At 38.7% G+C, this 15786-nt stretch overlaps 1 protein-coding gene across 4 annotated transcripts in view; it reads left to right on the forward strand.

The window, feature by feature from the left end:
* sez6b (seizure related 6 homolog b) overlaps positions 1-15786 on the forward strand; it is a 192797-nt gene that overhangs the window by 168554 nt on the left and 8457 nt on the right. For all 4 annotated transcript variants that reach the window (XM_053687355.1, XM_053687356.1, XM_017490176.3 and 1 more), the window contains exons 10-12: positions 9813-10009; positions 11385-11579; positions 14736-14927. In XM_053687355.1, coding sequence (XP_053543330.1) covers positions 9813-10009; positions 11385-11579; positions 14736-14927 — 584 coding nt within the window. The remainder of the gene's footprint in view (positions 1-9812; positions 10010-11384; positions 11580-14735; positions 14928-15786) is intronic.

The following is a 15786-nucleotide window of genomic DNA, read 5'->3' on the forward strand; positions in this document are numbered from 1 at the left end:
GACACTGAATCAGTATATAGATCTTTTACCTGAGAGCTTCTATCAGTGTCCATGCAGGGACTCTTTTACTTTTCCAGAATAATTCTACCTGTCATTTAAAGGCTAGAAAGCACTCTGACTCAATCTGGGTCGTTTTTAAAGAGTTATATAAATGTATAATCATCCCCAGACAATATGTAAGATGTAAAATACAACGCGGCATGCTGTTATAAAGAATAAAGAAAGAATCAACAGCGGGGTGGTGTGATGCAGCCTGACGCAAAGGGACGGGATACATTCAGAAGTTGAATAAAATGCTTAATTCCATTTATATACAGCAATTTTCCAACTTTTTTTAAAAAATTGGGTTTTTAAAAAAATATATATATATTTATTACGGAATTACACGTCATATATTTTATCCATTGTTGTGGAGGGTCTGTGAGACAAGTTATTTCTTGTTATCAGTTATGGTATATGCAACTATAAGCAATCATTCCCTCACAGCCTCCTTTTTTCTTTCACTTGAACTTAATAAATGCAGCTTATCATTTTACAGAGAAAAGACAAAATGCAAAGCCCTCTGTCCTGAAGACTTTACTTTTCTGTATTCAATAACAATACACTTTTAAAATCCATTTATGATTAGGATCATGTTATGGTAGAGCATCCACCAATTGTTACTATCGAAATGATCATGTATTCGAACAAGTGAATTAATATAAACCTGTGATTTGAATCACAGCAGAGTTGTCAGAGCTGCCGTTCTCGAAAATTAATCAACACCTTCTAATCTTCAGATTCAAGAATTCAACAGTGTCATATAATGTGGTATAATAATTGCATAGCATCTGCTTTATACTTTTTCCAGACAGAAGTGTGAATCAATTGTAGTGTGGATTATATCCGATGCCTTCACATATTTTCACTTCATCTGTCAGAATTTTTTTAGACATTAATTGGCAGGGTTTTTTGTTCCTGTAACTGAGACCGTGAGCTTCTCAGATTGCACTGCTATTACATAGCTTTATCCAGTCCCAACTGACCCGTTCAGTCCCAGCTCACTGACTTTACTTACAAAGTGAAGTGCGCACAATACAGCCTTTGGCAAGCTCAAAGATGGAGGTATCAAGGGGACTAATTTTAAGACCTTGAACAAACTCTTTGAGATTTTATCGTACTTCTGCTTAAAACGACTGCCTAGTTTCATCTTCTCACTGATACGAACCCTTATTAAAATGATATACAATACAAATTTTTATTACTGTTCAGGCGCTGGTAGCTTTAAATGTGTATTTACTGCAGTTAGGCAGGTTATGAAGATACAAATGTGGGGCATGTCTGATTTAGAGCAGTTTGTTTACACTAGTTTAGACCACATGAGGTTTTTCATATTAGAAATTCTTGGGAAATTTTGGCGACTTGAAATAACTTGTCTCAGGTTAGTTCACTTGAGCTGGGGACTATGTCGACAAAAATTTCAACCTGTTTCCCTGTGAAAGAAAAAATGAAGAACAGTTGATCTTTGCCAATAAAAATTTACTTGCTTACACATTTCCTAAGGTTTGGTGTAGTCCTTGTGCCATCAGATCCTCATAAATTATTCCTCCCTGGAAAACGGAGGATCTCTGAAAAGAATCAGTGCTACAGATTTACAAATACCACAGACTGAAAAATTCATGAGCAGTTCGTTACCCTAAATTGCTCCTGGTTATGGATGTTTGAATAGACTGGCATCTAGTAAAGGGTGTATTTTCATTTTGTGCACAGTGATCCCATGATCCCATGGATCCACTGAAACCTCATCAATAGGACTGGGCAAAATGACACAATTACATAATTATTGCGATATACTATATATACACATTATGATACACTTTTCTAAGTATCATCATGATCAGGTGATCATGGGTATTAGTAGTCAGGTGATCACTTTCTGTTAAAAAAAAAAAAGACTGGATATTAAAAGCAATTTTTGTACTGTTTGTTCCATTTTCTCTCTTTTTCTTTGTGAGTACTTTCTGAACTTTCTGAACTTACACTGACACTTCTTGGCACTTTGTTAGCAAAACCCCAGCAGAATTATGTATCATGATACAAACTATGTTATTTTTGTGATATGATATTGCCATGCTGCCCATGTTGCACATAAACATAAGCAAACTCAGGAGCCTTCCTCAGACTTAAGTAAGTTTCAAGTAAACAGGATTTATGTTTCTGTCTCGATACAAATAGTGTATCCAGATTATTTTCCTTGAAAATCATACTCAAGTGACAGGTGTCATAGCTTGTGTTCTTATCATGTGCAAGAAATAAAACATGGTGATCGAGGAAGTAGTTTGCATATCAGTAGGCGGCAGCAGACAAAGGGTAATAATAAACTCCACAGAAAGGCAATTATTAAATTGGATGTTTTGTTTTTTTTCCCGAATATGGAATCAATTATATGGAGCAGGAGAGCGCGTGTCAAGTGTGATTGCTCGGTCAGGTGGGGCTACACAACACAAAACCTTGCTGTGTCAGCCACTGATAGATTATTCATGCATTCAGTAATTTAGTATGCCTTAATTAAGATTCATTCATTTGCATGTTTCCTCGTGCTTGTGTATTTTTAATTTTTTTTGGTTGCACCATTTACATTGTTTAGCTGTGTAATAAATGACATCCTGGATGTTTTGCAGGAGAAGCTGCCAGCATAATTAATTTCCTGTTCGTTTGGTGGTTGGGGGTAGGGAATGGAGGACGATAGCTTCAGCACTCAGGGCTTCTCCATCTGTTGTCAGAGCTGATGATGAAAATATGGCCTGTCTGTTTATGCAAAGTCAATTCAGTGTGTCCTGTCTTAACGCACACCTTTTCAACAGCCAGCCAAATCGGCTTTTTTATGTACATCTCTTCACAGATGATGTACTACCCCATGTTTGTGTGACAGGTCTGGACAAGAAAGTGGGAGGAGCAACGCTTCATGGTGGCACACTCTTTCCTCCCCTCTTCAAATGACTAAATTAGTCAAACTGCTACTACTGTCACACCAAATGGCAAGTATAAATGGAAACAAAGTGAGCAAGGAGGACTTCCACAACAGCTGTTTAGCCGAGAAAGGCAAAATATGCACTAATGAATCTGAGAAGATTCATACAACAAAGCCAATTCTGTTGTGAACTCTTCTTGCCTCTTGTGTTTTCGTTCCAGCTTGCCCCTGCTGTAGACCAGCATCCCCTCATGTTCTGAAGTACCAGATCCTGCCAGAGGCTCATTACAGAGATTTAAGAATGAGGGTGCGCCCATTCCGCTGTAATAATTCATCAACCCACCCCGTACTCGCTGTTACACACGAACACTGAGGTGTACCAAGGTCTGATTAAATCATTTGCTGAGAAGGGCCCTAAAGCACTGAAGTGGTTTCCTGAGCTGTGAGATTGGGGCAGACTGTGTGCTGGGTAGGTGGGCAACACATGTGACAGCTGGCACAACTGCCCTGGCTCAGACTCAAAGCCAGTAAAGATTGCTATAGTGGAATGGATTACTATCTTCATGCTTTCAGGTAGCTCTCGTGGCTGAGAGAGCCCCCTGCTGGAGGCATTGTGTACATGATATTGACTGATCTGGGTTTAGATCTTATATACAAGAGCAGGTGTCTCAAACTCAAATTGCCCTGGGGCCACTATTGGTACTGTCATCTCATAGGTGGGCTGCAAGAGCATTAAAGTACTCCAAGAAAGTGCAATATTCTCAAAATTTACTTTTTTTTAAATTACCATTACCAACATATTTTATTAAACAAATTTAGTAGTAGTAAACATAACCATAACAATACCATAACAATACCTTGGTACCAATTTCAACATAAAAGTAATAGTTCACACACACACACACACAAATTTTTGTTTTGTTTTAATTCTTGCCAGACACCTGACAGCGCTTCTTCTCACACAATTGACATACATTTGCCCTGATGGAGATTGTAGTCAAAACCCTAAGTACAGCTTCAAGATGGGCATCAGTAATCCTGGACCTGTACTTGCATTTATTAAAGTTCATTGTTGAGAAAAGTTTTTGACACAGATATGTGCTTCCAAAAAGGCACATTAACCGACTGAACATTTTTAACAGTTCTGGGAAGGATGGAGGTAAGTCTCTCAGAAATTGTCCAATGAGATCTGCTTTTCCCTGTACCTCCTTGAATTTAGTTTTTAGTTCACTGTTACACTGCAAGTCAATAAGTTCCATTTGCAAGACACTTGGGACACTTCAACTGAGAAGGGGTCTGCAAACAGCTATAAAGTGTCACGGTGTGCCTTGAAATCAGCAAAGCACTCCTCAAATTCCTGCAGTAGGTTGTCAATAGCAGATGTATATTTATCACCACTGAATGATGTGCCCTCCTCCACAAGAGATCTGCATGCTGGAAATGGCTAAGGTTTTCTGCAGAAAGCTGACATTTCCACAATCTCAGTTTTATGGAGAAGGCGTTCAGGTTTTCATAAACTGCTGTAATGAGCTGATCAGGGCCCTGGAGCTTCAGGTTAAGGAGGTTTAGCTCATGTGTTATGTCCACTAGGAAGGCAAGATCCATCACCCATTTTGGAACATAAAATTCATGAACATCCATTCTGCCATCTTCCATGAATCTCTTCACGTCTGTTCTTAACTCAAAGAATCTCTTCAGGACTTTTCCCCTGCTGAGCCAGCGCACCTCAGTAAAGTAAAGAACATCACCATATGCTGACTCAATTCCTTGCAAAAAGGCCCTGAACTGGCGATGCTGCAAACCCCTGGATCTGATCTAATTAATACATTTCAGGACAACAGACATGACATGTTCATATTTCAGGCACTTGCTGCACAGTGCCTGTTGGTGTATAATGCAGTGCAGAACAACTGCTGGACCTGCTTTTTCCTCTTCTAATTTTCTTTAGAAAAAACTTAGTAACTCTTCTGTCACTTCGAACTTCTCATTAATACCCGTTATGAAAATTGCGAGCTGAGCATTGCCAATTTTATCTGTGCTTTCATCAAGCGCCACAGAGTATGCCGTGAAAGCTTTAACTTTATGACGTGACTGATCATAAATGTCACTTGATAACTCGCTGATCCGCTCCGCCACCGTGTTAGCCTATAGCGCTATATTGTTGAACAAGTTCTTTTTTTCTGGACATAAAATATCCGCAACTTTCATCATGCAGTCCTTCAGAAACAGGCATTCAGTGAATGGCTTTCCGGCTTTGGTGATTAATTCACTCACCACATAACTTGCCTCAACTGCAGTATCAGCATCCTTTTTGGCTTTATGAGAAATACTTTGCTGAGATATAAATCCTCTCTGTAGCTGCGTGGCTCGTGTTGCCCTCTCATCTCCCTCATACTTCTCGTACTGCTCTCCATTTAGTCCAATAATGATGCTTGATATTATATTCCTTTAAAACTGCAACTTTTTCGTTGCATATCAGGGAGGTAGCGTTAAACTCCACAAAAAATACTGGGTAGTCCATCTTTCTTAAAACAGTCTGTATTCATCATCCACTTTACGTTTTGATTTTGACAGCAACATCTTTGTTCTTCAGCACTTTGTGCACATTTTGGCCAACTTTGACCTTTGCCATAACAAACGAAATGCATTTTTAAAAAACAGAATTGTGTTTTTATTTTAATTATTTCAAAAGGGTAGGTTGAATTGGCAAGAAACCGCTATAAAATATCGTTAGATTTGGCGGGCCAGATTATATTATTTTTTCACATCCCGTCCCGGGCCAGACTGAGGGGGAAGGCGGGCCTGAAGTGAGTTTGAGACCCCTGTTCACTTTGATTTGTTGGCTTGACATCTACTGTTTGATCAAATGAAATATGTTATCATAAATCAAGACCAGGATAAGGATGAGCCTCCTTCAAGCATTTTCTTCTGTTGGTTTTCTCTCTCTCCCTGTGGCTCAAATATCATGTATTGTATGTTAAGGCTGTGCGGGTGTGTGCGAGATCTCAGGCTGGCAGATTCTGGCCAATATTTACCTTCCTAATTGAAAAGAACCAAACTCATTTCTCCTTTATTTATCCATTTAAGACTTTCCGATAATGTTGACGGTTCAAATGAAAGTTTAATGTCTTCTGTTTGTCTAACATTTAGTAGTGGCAATGCTGTCCAGCACGTCACTGACATTTAATCATGCGTGCCTTTTTTTCTCATCTCATCCAATCTCGCTATTGTAGAATTAAGTCTAGTTCAAACACATGGTCCAGTGGTTATCTGTAATGCTCTGTGCTTTCATTATTGCATGTAGACTTCCTCTTAGAAAGCACCGACAGTTCTGGCTTTAACCATCACTAAATGCCTATCCATATGCACACATCTTATACATAATATACACATGGACTGTACATGGTATAAAAGATAATGTATAAGTATGATGAAACTCATTCTTTTTGCCTTATATCTCAAAAAAAGCATTAAAATCTATTCCATAGCATAAGTTATTGGTTTCTTTAGTTTAAACAAAGCAGTCAATTGAGTTGCTTAGTCTGCATGAAACAGGATGTAGTGCAAAAGAATTATTTAGCTTAGTGTTTATGACAGATGACCTATCTCTGAGCATTGCTTTTACCCAAAGCCATTCAACTCATGCTGAATCAGGTTCCTGTCTTTGGCAAAACAAATGAAATAGGATCAGTCTTTGCCAGTATTATTCAAAACACATTTATATTCTGTTATTCTGTTTGAGAGGTGGAAACAGTAAGCTGAATTGGCATTTTCAAGCTATGCAGGCTGAAAATATCAGGCCATTTTTGTCATGCTTTAGGGTTTCTTTCTCTTTTTTTTTTTTTTTTTTTTTTAAAAGCCTGCATGCAAGTTTAATGTATTCTGAAGGTGTGAGGTGGCAGCTGTGCTGTGGGCCAAGTCAAGCTGAACCTGTTTTTTGATTAAACAAAATGAAATTACTCCTAGCAAATAGAATACATGATAGATTTTCTCGGCAGATACAACATGCGGCTACACAAATCCTTGTTTCACTTTATCTCAACAAATCCAATATAAGCAGAGACAGGGTTTGGGGTTTTTTATTTTTTTGCTTTCTAGTCGTGAGAGCAGGTGAGGGGCTGTAAGGCAAAATGGGACTGTGTTACAGCAGAAAAAACAAGATGGTGCAGAATGCTTTAATGCAAACACATCGAAAAAACTTGTGTGAATAGTGTGTGTGTAGACCTGCGTCTAGACATATGTCTTTGCATTCGACTTTTGTACACGTCGAACATCCTGTCTCCATTCTGCAACAGTGCTTTTATGTTTGCCTCCATGGTAGACCAAAGAAGATTAATTATTTCTCTCTCCTGTGTAATGAGTTCTATCACCGGCCACTTGTGATTAATTAGGGACAAGCCTGAGTGCGTGTGTCACCTCACCATTGGACATTCTATTTGCTGGCCTGCTAGAGTCTGCAATGTGCTATCTAACGATATACACAATGCAAAGTAAATCTGGAAGAATAGCTGGAGAATATTACATTATAGAAGTTTTTTTTGTGTAGTTCTTAATAGGGTTAGCATGTCAATTTTTTTTTAAATAGAAGTTAGGATTTAATTTATCAAGACTGTCCATATCTGTTTTTTACATCTGTCGAGCCCAAAAGAGAGAATTTCTTTGGTCACTTTTGTTAAGGCTCCAACATTTTTAATAGCATTTTAGATTGTTCAGAAGGTCATATGTTCCCAGGACTATTCATTCTGCTTCACTCAATTTTGCCTTCCATTCTGAGCTTCTAAACCGAACCGACAGGGAGCCGCTGCTGGATATTAGATAAGGCGTTTGAAATTGTATCGTCCAATACTTTCAGTTGCTACAGCATGAATAATTGCTGAGGTAATTGAACCCAGCCTGTCTCCATAGCCGCTGAAGTCTTACTAAAGCAACACGGGGAAGTGACAGGTGAAATCACTCTTTTGTCATGCTGCTTTTCCCCATGAGATTTCTACAACTGAGTTACAGTATGGTCTAACAGTGGCTGGTGTGCTGGAAGAAATTGATTTTCCAGCTATTTCTAAAGATTAGGGAGGACAGAGCTGGTACATAAGGGTGTAACTAAGAGTTCTCTCCCCTGTCGTCAATTCATTTGCTCTCTGTCCTGTTCCAGGGCCAAATAAACAAAGAGATAGCAAGTAGCAGAGGTACTGGGAAAGGTAAAAAGGAAAAATACTGGTACTGATATATAAAATAATAATAATAATAATAATAGTAGTAGTAGTTGTAGTACCAACAAGCTGATAAAGTTGGGCTCCTGCACAAGACCCTTAACTTTAATTTGCTAAGCTCAGCTTGGAAAAGCAACTTTTAAAAAACTATCTAACAACTTGATGAAAGTCAACATTCAATGTGTAAGGAAAACATCCTTTCAGGAAATCATTTTAAGATTTTAGTCAACTGACCAACACTGGATTTTAGAAGTGCTGAAGTTTGGAAAAGTATTGTGTGAGGGCAGCAGAGGTGCAGCGAGCCATTATTTTTCAGTATATATATTTATATATGTATATATTTGTTTGTTTGTTTTTTGCTCTTTGGCTGTTATGGATTTTTTTTTTATTTAATTTTTTTGTAATTAATTTTTTTCTTCCTCCTCACCTGTAAAATATTGCATCACCGCTGAACTTTTCTCTAAAAAGTTCCCGAACTTTTCACTGGCACACTGTAAATAAATCCGCCTTGCACCCACATGCTACGGTGGGTTGAGCCATCATTTCACATATTTTGCGTCCTCATGAGCATCAGCACGCCTCTCCAGCAGACCTGCTGGATCACATTTGGTGGCAGCAGTGGGATGGCTACCCACAAGAAAGTGCCAAAAGGGAGAAGGGTCGGCCTTTTTAATAAAATGTTTCCAAATGGCAAAAAAAGTAGAGGTGACAATGTTAATTTAAGTAGAGGTGACAATGTTCACCCACAGAAACATCAGACAGGTTTGCCAAGACTGCCACATTTATGTGCATAGAGTGAAGTTCTCCTAGTGCATATGATTGTTATTGCTATATGGCTAATAATAATAATTTCATTGTTTGGCATGACATTAATTGTAGTTCACCTTCCATTAGAACATAATAAAAACAGTGAGGGATAGAGGTCATCCAATTGATAGGCCTTGCCAATTAATCAGCACCGTTAAGTGATTGCTGGAACTACTGTATCAGTTATTCGCAAAAATCCACACTGATAGTTTTTCCCAGTTGTGTCTGTTGCGTTAGCGGCTGAGAAGTGTCCAGTGTCATTATATAGTACAAGAGCAGCCTCTAGAGGCAAAATATAACTATCACTGACAAATTTTTCTTGTGTTATTTAAAGTGTTTTTGATTCAGTGGTTTTTTGGGTGTCTCTATTTTGATTTGTTATTTGGAGTGTTACGTTTCGGTTTAGTTTGGATGTATATCTTTTATTTGCTTTAATATTTATTAATAGTTTATATATAATATGTATATATTCATTTCATTTATTTCATCAAAAGTATAGTATATTTTCATGGTACAGTCAGTACTGTTTATTTTTGTAATTAAGTTCAGCAATATTTTACTTTGAGTGTTATGTTTTCATTATGTATCAGTTTTAAAAACTATGGTTTGATTAATTGGTTTTCAGCAGGTATTGCTCAACTTAGTTATCAGTATTGGTAAAATCCACTATTGGTCGACTTCTAGAGAGGAATGGTAAAAAGTATAAAGCCGCTTTTTTTTGCTTCAGAGGATAAAACAGAAAAGTGGTGAAGTTGAAGCTGAATAGGAAAAATAAACAGCCCTTGAATGCTGCAAAAAGCTGGGGGTAAAGCTGAGATTCACTAAATATGTATCTTGTCTGCCTGCAGCCTCCACATGGGAATGAATGACCTGCTGACATTCTATGATGGAGACGACCTGACTGCTAAGGTACTGGGCCAGTACAGTGGCTCTCGGCCGCGTTTCAAGCTCTACACATCTACAGCTGATGTCACCATCCAGTTCCAGTCTGACCCTGCCACCAACGTTTACGGTTACAACAATGGCTTTGTGGTGCACTTCTTTGGTAAGAGCACACAGAAATCTACTGGCTGTGTCAGTTCATAGGTTTGTTCTCATTGAAATACAGTCAACTCCAGAACTACAAGCACACATTAGGGGAAATATATGAATGAACATGCAGTATACAATGAACAACATGCAATTAATGACATTTTGAGCACTATATAATTTTATTTTATAGCATTACAATATATACTGTACAGTATTAGATGTAAATTTCCTATAAAATTCTGTGTTCGAAAGTATTGACACCCCACAATTAATATTCAGTGAAGCCTCCACTGCATTGATCCTCTTTCTGAGGCTCGGCTGTTACGGATTTTTGACCTTCTTCCTTGCACAACATTTTAAGGTGCTTTAAATTCTTGTGTTTGCACACATGCACTGCCCATTTCTACTCACATCACATGTGTTTAGCATGGTTCAAATCTAGAGATGAGATGGCCATTGCAACACATTGATTTTGTGTCTTGCATCCATTTCTTTATTGATTCAGATGTGTGTGTTGGGGTCATTATCTTGTTCTCATGAGATTGATTTTTGTTGGAGGAAAGGTAAGTAGTTTTTCCAGCTTGAGTGGAAAAAAAAACATTAATCACAAAGTTTATTTTTATACACACATTTTCACAGTTCCCTTGGAAGTGACAATAATTATGGAATTGACCGTGTAACCGTTTGAATATTTTTTTTGCCATTTAAAGTATTTGTTATTTGCATTTATAATTATATATCTACTACAACACTAATTTGGAAAAGAAAAGAAGCACTGCATCCATGTCATCTTGAGCATTTTGAAACACAATTGGATGCAGTAATAAAAGTGAAAAATATAATTCATTGCTGATTAGAGCTATAGTTGAAACAGATATCATCCCTCCATTCAGCCTTACTAATTTATTATTGCAGAACAGCGGGTAGGGCTCATGTGGACTATGGAAAGAGGCAGGAAGAAAGAGAGACAGCTGACTTTTAAGTCTAGCACTTTTCCCCCTGGGATAGAGAATAGGCTACCATTCCATCAGCTTTCACTGGTGCCAAAATATAAAATAAGATCTGATAAGACATAATGAATTCCATGCAAAGAGGGAGCGAGTGGGTAGCAGAATACAGGAGGACTGAAATGGAGAGTTTTGCAGTCCCATCACACCCCATGTGAATAAACGTCTGCCAGCTCTTGCAGGTGTATGGGATTTGGCCATTTGGCCTGGCAACGATGCAAACAATTATGACACGTTTGTACTCATTAGCCACATGCCCTCACCAGATTCACCATGATCAAAGTAGGCACTAGCAAATCACCTGGCAGCTGCCTCTCAGTCCAATGCCTGATGAGTGAGGGCTGTATAATGTTGAATCTCTCCCCCTTTGTCTGTTTGCAGAGGTTCCTCGTAACGACACGTGTCCAGAGCTTCCTGAGATCACTAATGGTTGGAAGACTACTTCTCACCCTGAGCTGGTGCATGGTACTGTAGTAACCTATCAATGTTACCCAGGCTTCGAGGTGGTGGGCACTGAAATGCTCATGTGCCAGTGGGACCTGACATGGAGTGGAGACCTGCCTACCTGTGAGAGAGGTGAATCATGCATAGACTCATAAAAAAAGTAGGAATGTAACTGAATATTAATGCATTATTTTGATTGATCAGATAATGTGTTTTAAACAGATACAAATAGAGATACAAACAGGAGGCTCAATATAATTTTTTTTTTTAAACGTTTGCCAGAAAAGTTTACAGAACATTAAAAAGGTCACACCAGCTAGAGGTTTTTCATTTCATGTGATGGACAAGCAGTTATATGACAATCACGGGGAATTTAAAATGTTCATTCATTCATTCATCCTTAGGAGTTGCCTGGTCAGGGTTGTGGTGGTATATTAATAGTTTGTTTATATTTTGGGAAATGGAATGTTACAAAATGTTGTGGGCAAGTACAAACAAAAATAGTATTTACACAACTGGAATTAAAGAAAAAACAGTCCTATACACATTTCTATATTTTTATACTTACAATGTAGGCCACGCCTGTTAATATCCAAATACAGATACAAATATCTGGAGCACTAAACAATTAGATACAGAAATTGTATCGACATTGTAATAAATTCCTAATAAACACAGATATCTATTGTGCCTAAAATAATTTTTGCACCACTCTTGAACCAATTTAGAAAGGGCACTAATCAGGAATGATGCAGTGGTAGCTCAGTGGTTAAGATGTTGCCAAGATGCCACTGCTGGACCTTTAAGCAAGTCCCTTAACCCTCAACTACTCAGTTGTATAAATGAGATAAATGTAAGTTGCTCAGGATAAGGTGTCTGCCAAATATTGTAAATGTAAATGATGCTCTGGACAGCAACTAAATGTCATTTTTAGATTCTATTTGCAGCATTGAACTTTACAGTAGTGGAAAACAGAGCTTGATGGATAATGACATGCAATTCCGCTGCATGGGACTTCAAGGTTGAAGGTGTGGTTTCAATTCACGTTATCCCTTGGCCGCTTTTACATACACATCAGACGTTTGCAAGCATTGCCTGTGACTTTCCTCTGGTAATCCTCTGGGGTCGCCTACAGGCCCCTTTTTGTTATCAAAGAACGGTGAATTCAGGGTGGCTGCACATCTTGTGTTTTGTTGTAGCAGATGTCATTGGTGCACTGACATCATGATTGAACTTCTGCCCGTTCTTTGTTGCATCAGCTGTGGACTTGCTCAGTGAGTCAACATGCAGACTGCAATAACAGCTCAAGCTTTTGTCTTAGCCTCTCAACAGACACCCGCTGTTTTCTGTCCTGCTCTGGAAGCATAAAAGAAGCAGCAGCAGGAGTGGGAGAGATGCACAGCTCCCAGTATCCTGTCACCTGATGCTGTCCTGCTAGGGAAAGAAATTGGTTTGTGTGCTGCAGCTGGGCTAGTGTGTGGGTTTTTATTATTCTGTGTTCTAGACTAGAGGACACAGGCTGTCCTTCTATTACTTGTGATGACTGTCCTTCCCCACTGCAAAGGCAGATCAAGGCATTTCTCTGGCTGGCTGCCTGGGTGGGAACAAATCCAGGTGTTCTTGCTAAATTCAGTAATTGTAGTTTGTCCTCATAGAAGCACCTTGAGGAATCATGTGAATAGGGTAGCCAGAGTAAACAAACTGGAGCTTAGGAGTGATAAAACACAGTAACATTAAATCTGAAACCATTATCAGTCTACTGAATGTGTTCCAGTGACTGATAATTAAAAACAAAGTGGTTTAGAGGGGAAAATTCATAAGCATTTAATAAATCACAGTTAAAGTGTACCTTATAAAAATACTATGGTTTAACAGTGGCATGATGGCACAACAGGTAGCGTCGCTGCTTCATAGCGCCAAGGTTCTGGGTTCGAGCTTGCTGTGTTTCAAATATTCTCCTTGGGTTAGGTTCCACAAGGGTTTCCTCTGGGTTCTCTGGTTTCCTTCCACCTCCCAAAAACATGGGTACATTAAATTGTCCATTGGTGTGAATGAGTGTGTAAATGTGTGTGCATGTTGCTCTGCAGTAGACTGCCATTCCAATCAGGGTGTGTTCCTGCCTCACACATACACCGAGTTTCTGGGATATGCTCTGGATCCACAGCCAACCTGTCTAGGATAAAGTGGTTACAGAATAGGAATGAATGAATGAATTATGTTTTGAATAAGCGTAAACCTTTGTCAGCCTATTTCATAAGATGTAGTTTTAAGGTTTCCCAAATTTGCTCTCTACATATAAATGTATTTTATAAATTGGAGAAACAAGGCTTTTGTTTTCTTGTTTGTTTTTAACTATAGTTATGGTCCTTTAATGCCACCTATTGGTAAATCTGAGTCTTGCATGACATTTTGGGGAATCATAATGGTGAAAACAGGTATAAAACATCAAGTTTCAATGTAAATTACATATGCATATATAGATGGTGAGGACAGGTGAGAGACAGGGTCCACAAATGTCTTCTGGCCATACTACAGTGGTAGATGGTGCAGCAACATGGCGACAGCCACTGTCGTGACAATTAATCTACATGATAAGATCATGAGACTCTATACCAAACACTGTCAAAGAATGTCTAAATGTTGTATTCTGTATATTACTGTCATTAAACCCACATTAAACATATTCCCAAACAACTTAGATTTATGCCTTCCAGTTGTGTCAGAATGACCCACAGTGGGAACAAGGAAGGAAGTCAATAAACAAGGAGGGGAAAAAACAGAGGGGAAAGAAAAGTACAATAATTTTTGGCAAGGTAGAAACAAGGGAATACTTATATAGGGAAAATAAAGTTTAATTAGACATTTCTGTTGAAGCAGTTGAAATTTTTTTATATTTTGGTGATGTGGAAGGGATGGTTCAACAGAGCAATGCCGTATAGAGATGGTTATAGCAGCCACTACACAATTTGTCATTTCAAATGTTGTTTCATTTTTACATGGGTTTTCTCCAGATACTCCAGGTACTTTTTCCCCAGCATCCAAAAACATGCTGGTGAATGGACTGGCTGCTGTGAATTGCCACTAAGTCTAAAAGAGTGCGTGGGTGTTAGTGTAATAGACTTGTTCCAATTCAGGGTGTATTCCTGTCTTGTGGCCAGTTTTCCCGGGATATGCTCCAGATCCACCGTGACTCTTAACTAGGAAAAAACACTTACTAAAGACGAATAAAAGTATGAAGAATAGGAGTTGGTAGCAAACCATCCTGTATTTTAATGTGTGTTTCTTCAGTGCTGTCATGCCCAGACCCTGGCATGGTAGAGCACAGCCGCAGGGTGATGTCGGGTCCTCGACTGATTGTGGGCTCCACAGTGCAGTACATCTGCAACAAGGGCTACTCTCTGTCGGGAAACAGTCTCCTTTCCTGTTACAACCGCGATTCCACTGGACCCAAGTGGAGTGAGAAACCACCCAAATGCATCTGTGAGTACCATTTTCATTCCTCAGAACTAAGCATGATTCATTAACTATAATAAGCTTGTCCAGATGTTTCATTAGGAGATGGATATTCCAGAACTGCTCTGTGACATTTTCATTAGTAGCTGTTTGATTAAGTTTCTATTACTGCATGTCCACATGAGGGATGGGGTAACAGATTGGAGAATCAGATGAGCCCTGTTTTGGTGATGCAAAGTACAACAGCCTACGTCAAGAGCTACTAGAGTTTATTATGTGTAAAATGGTAGGATTGACTGTACTAGTTAGGAGGTTGTGGAGATATTATTATCACTATCAGCTTATCCATAGACAGATCCCCACTATTAAACAAATCTTCCGAAAGTCCTCAACGTAATACATTTTAAATTCCAGTGAAATGCCAATGACCTCCTTTGGGTATTTCAACAGTGTTTCATTGATTTGCTCGTTTTAGTAAATGTTGCACAATTGTGGGGAAGTGCTCCATAGAGTTATTATTGGATGTAGTGGTCAAAAATGTGAACTGCAACAAGTCACACTGGGGATGGAATTATACTTGCTCTATGAGCACTGTCAGTGCAAGACAGGACAGAGTTGCCAGGGTCATGTTTTTTTTCATACCAAATTGGAATATTTTAAAATACTCCACAGTTGCAAAGATCTTGTTGTATAGCAACAATCAGAAAATCAAATCTATCTAAATAAAAAAAATTCCCTTAAACAAAGTGTAAGTGCCGACAGTGTGTCAATGCTGTACAGAACCATTTCTATTGTAAGCTATATTGCAAAGCTTTGGAATGGGAGAAGGGGATTATGGAGTGGATAATGTCCATACTTCATAAATTTGTGTGCACCATGGTTTTTC

Source organism: Ictalurus punctatus, chromosome 17 (genome assembly GCF_001660625.3).
Source record: "Ictalurus punctatus breed USDA103 chromosome 17, Coco_2.0, whole genome shotgun sequence".
Lineage (NCBI taxonomy): Eukaryota > Metazoa > Chordata > Actinopteri > Siluriformes > Ictaluridae > Ictalurus > Ictalurus punctatus.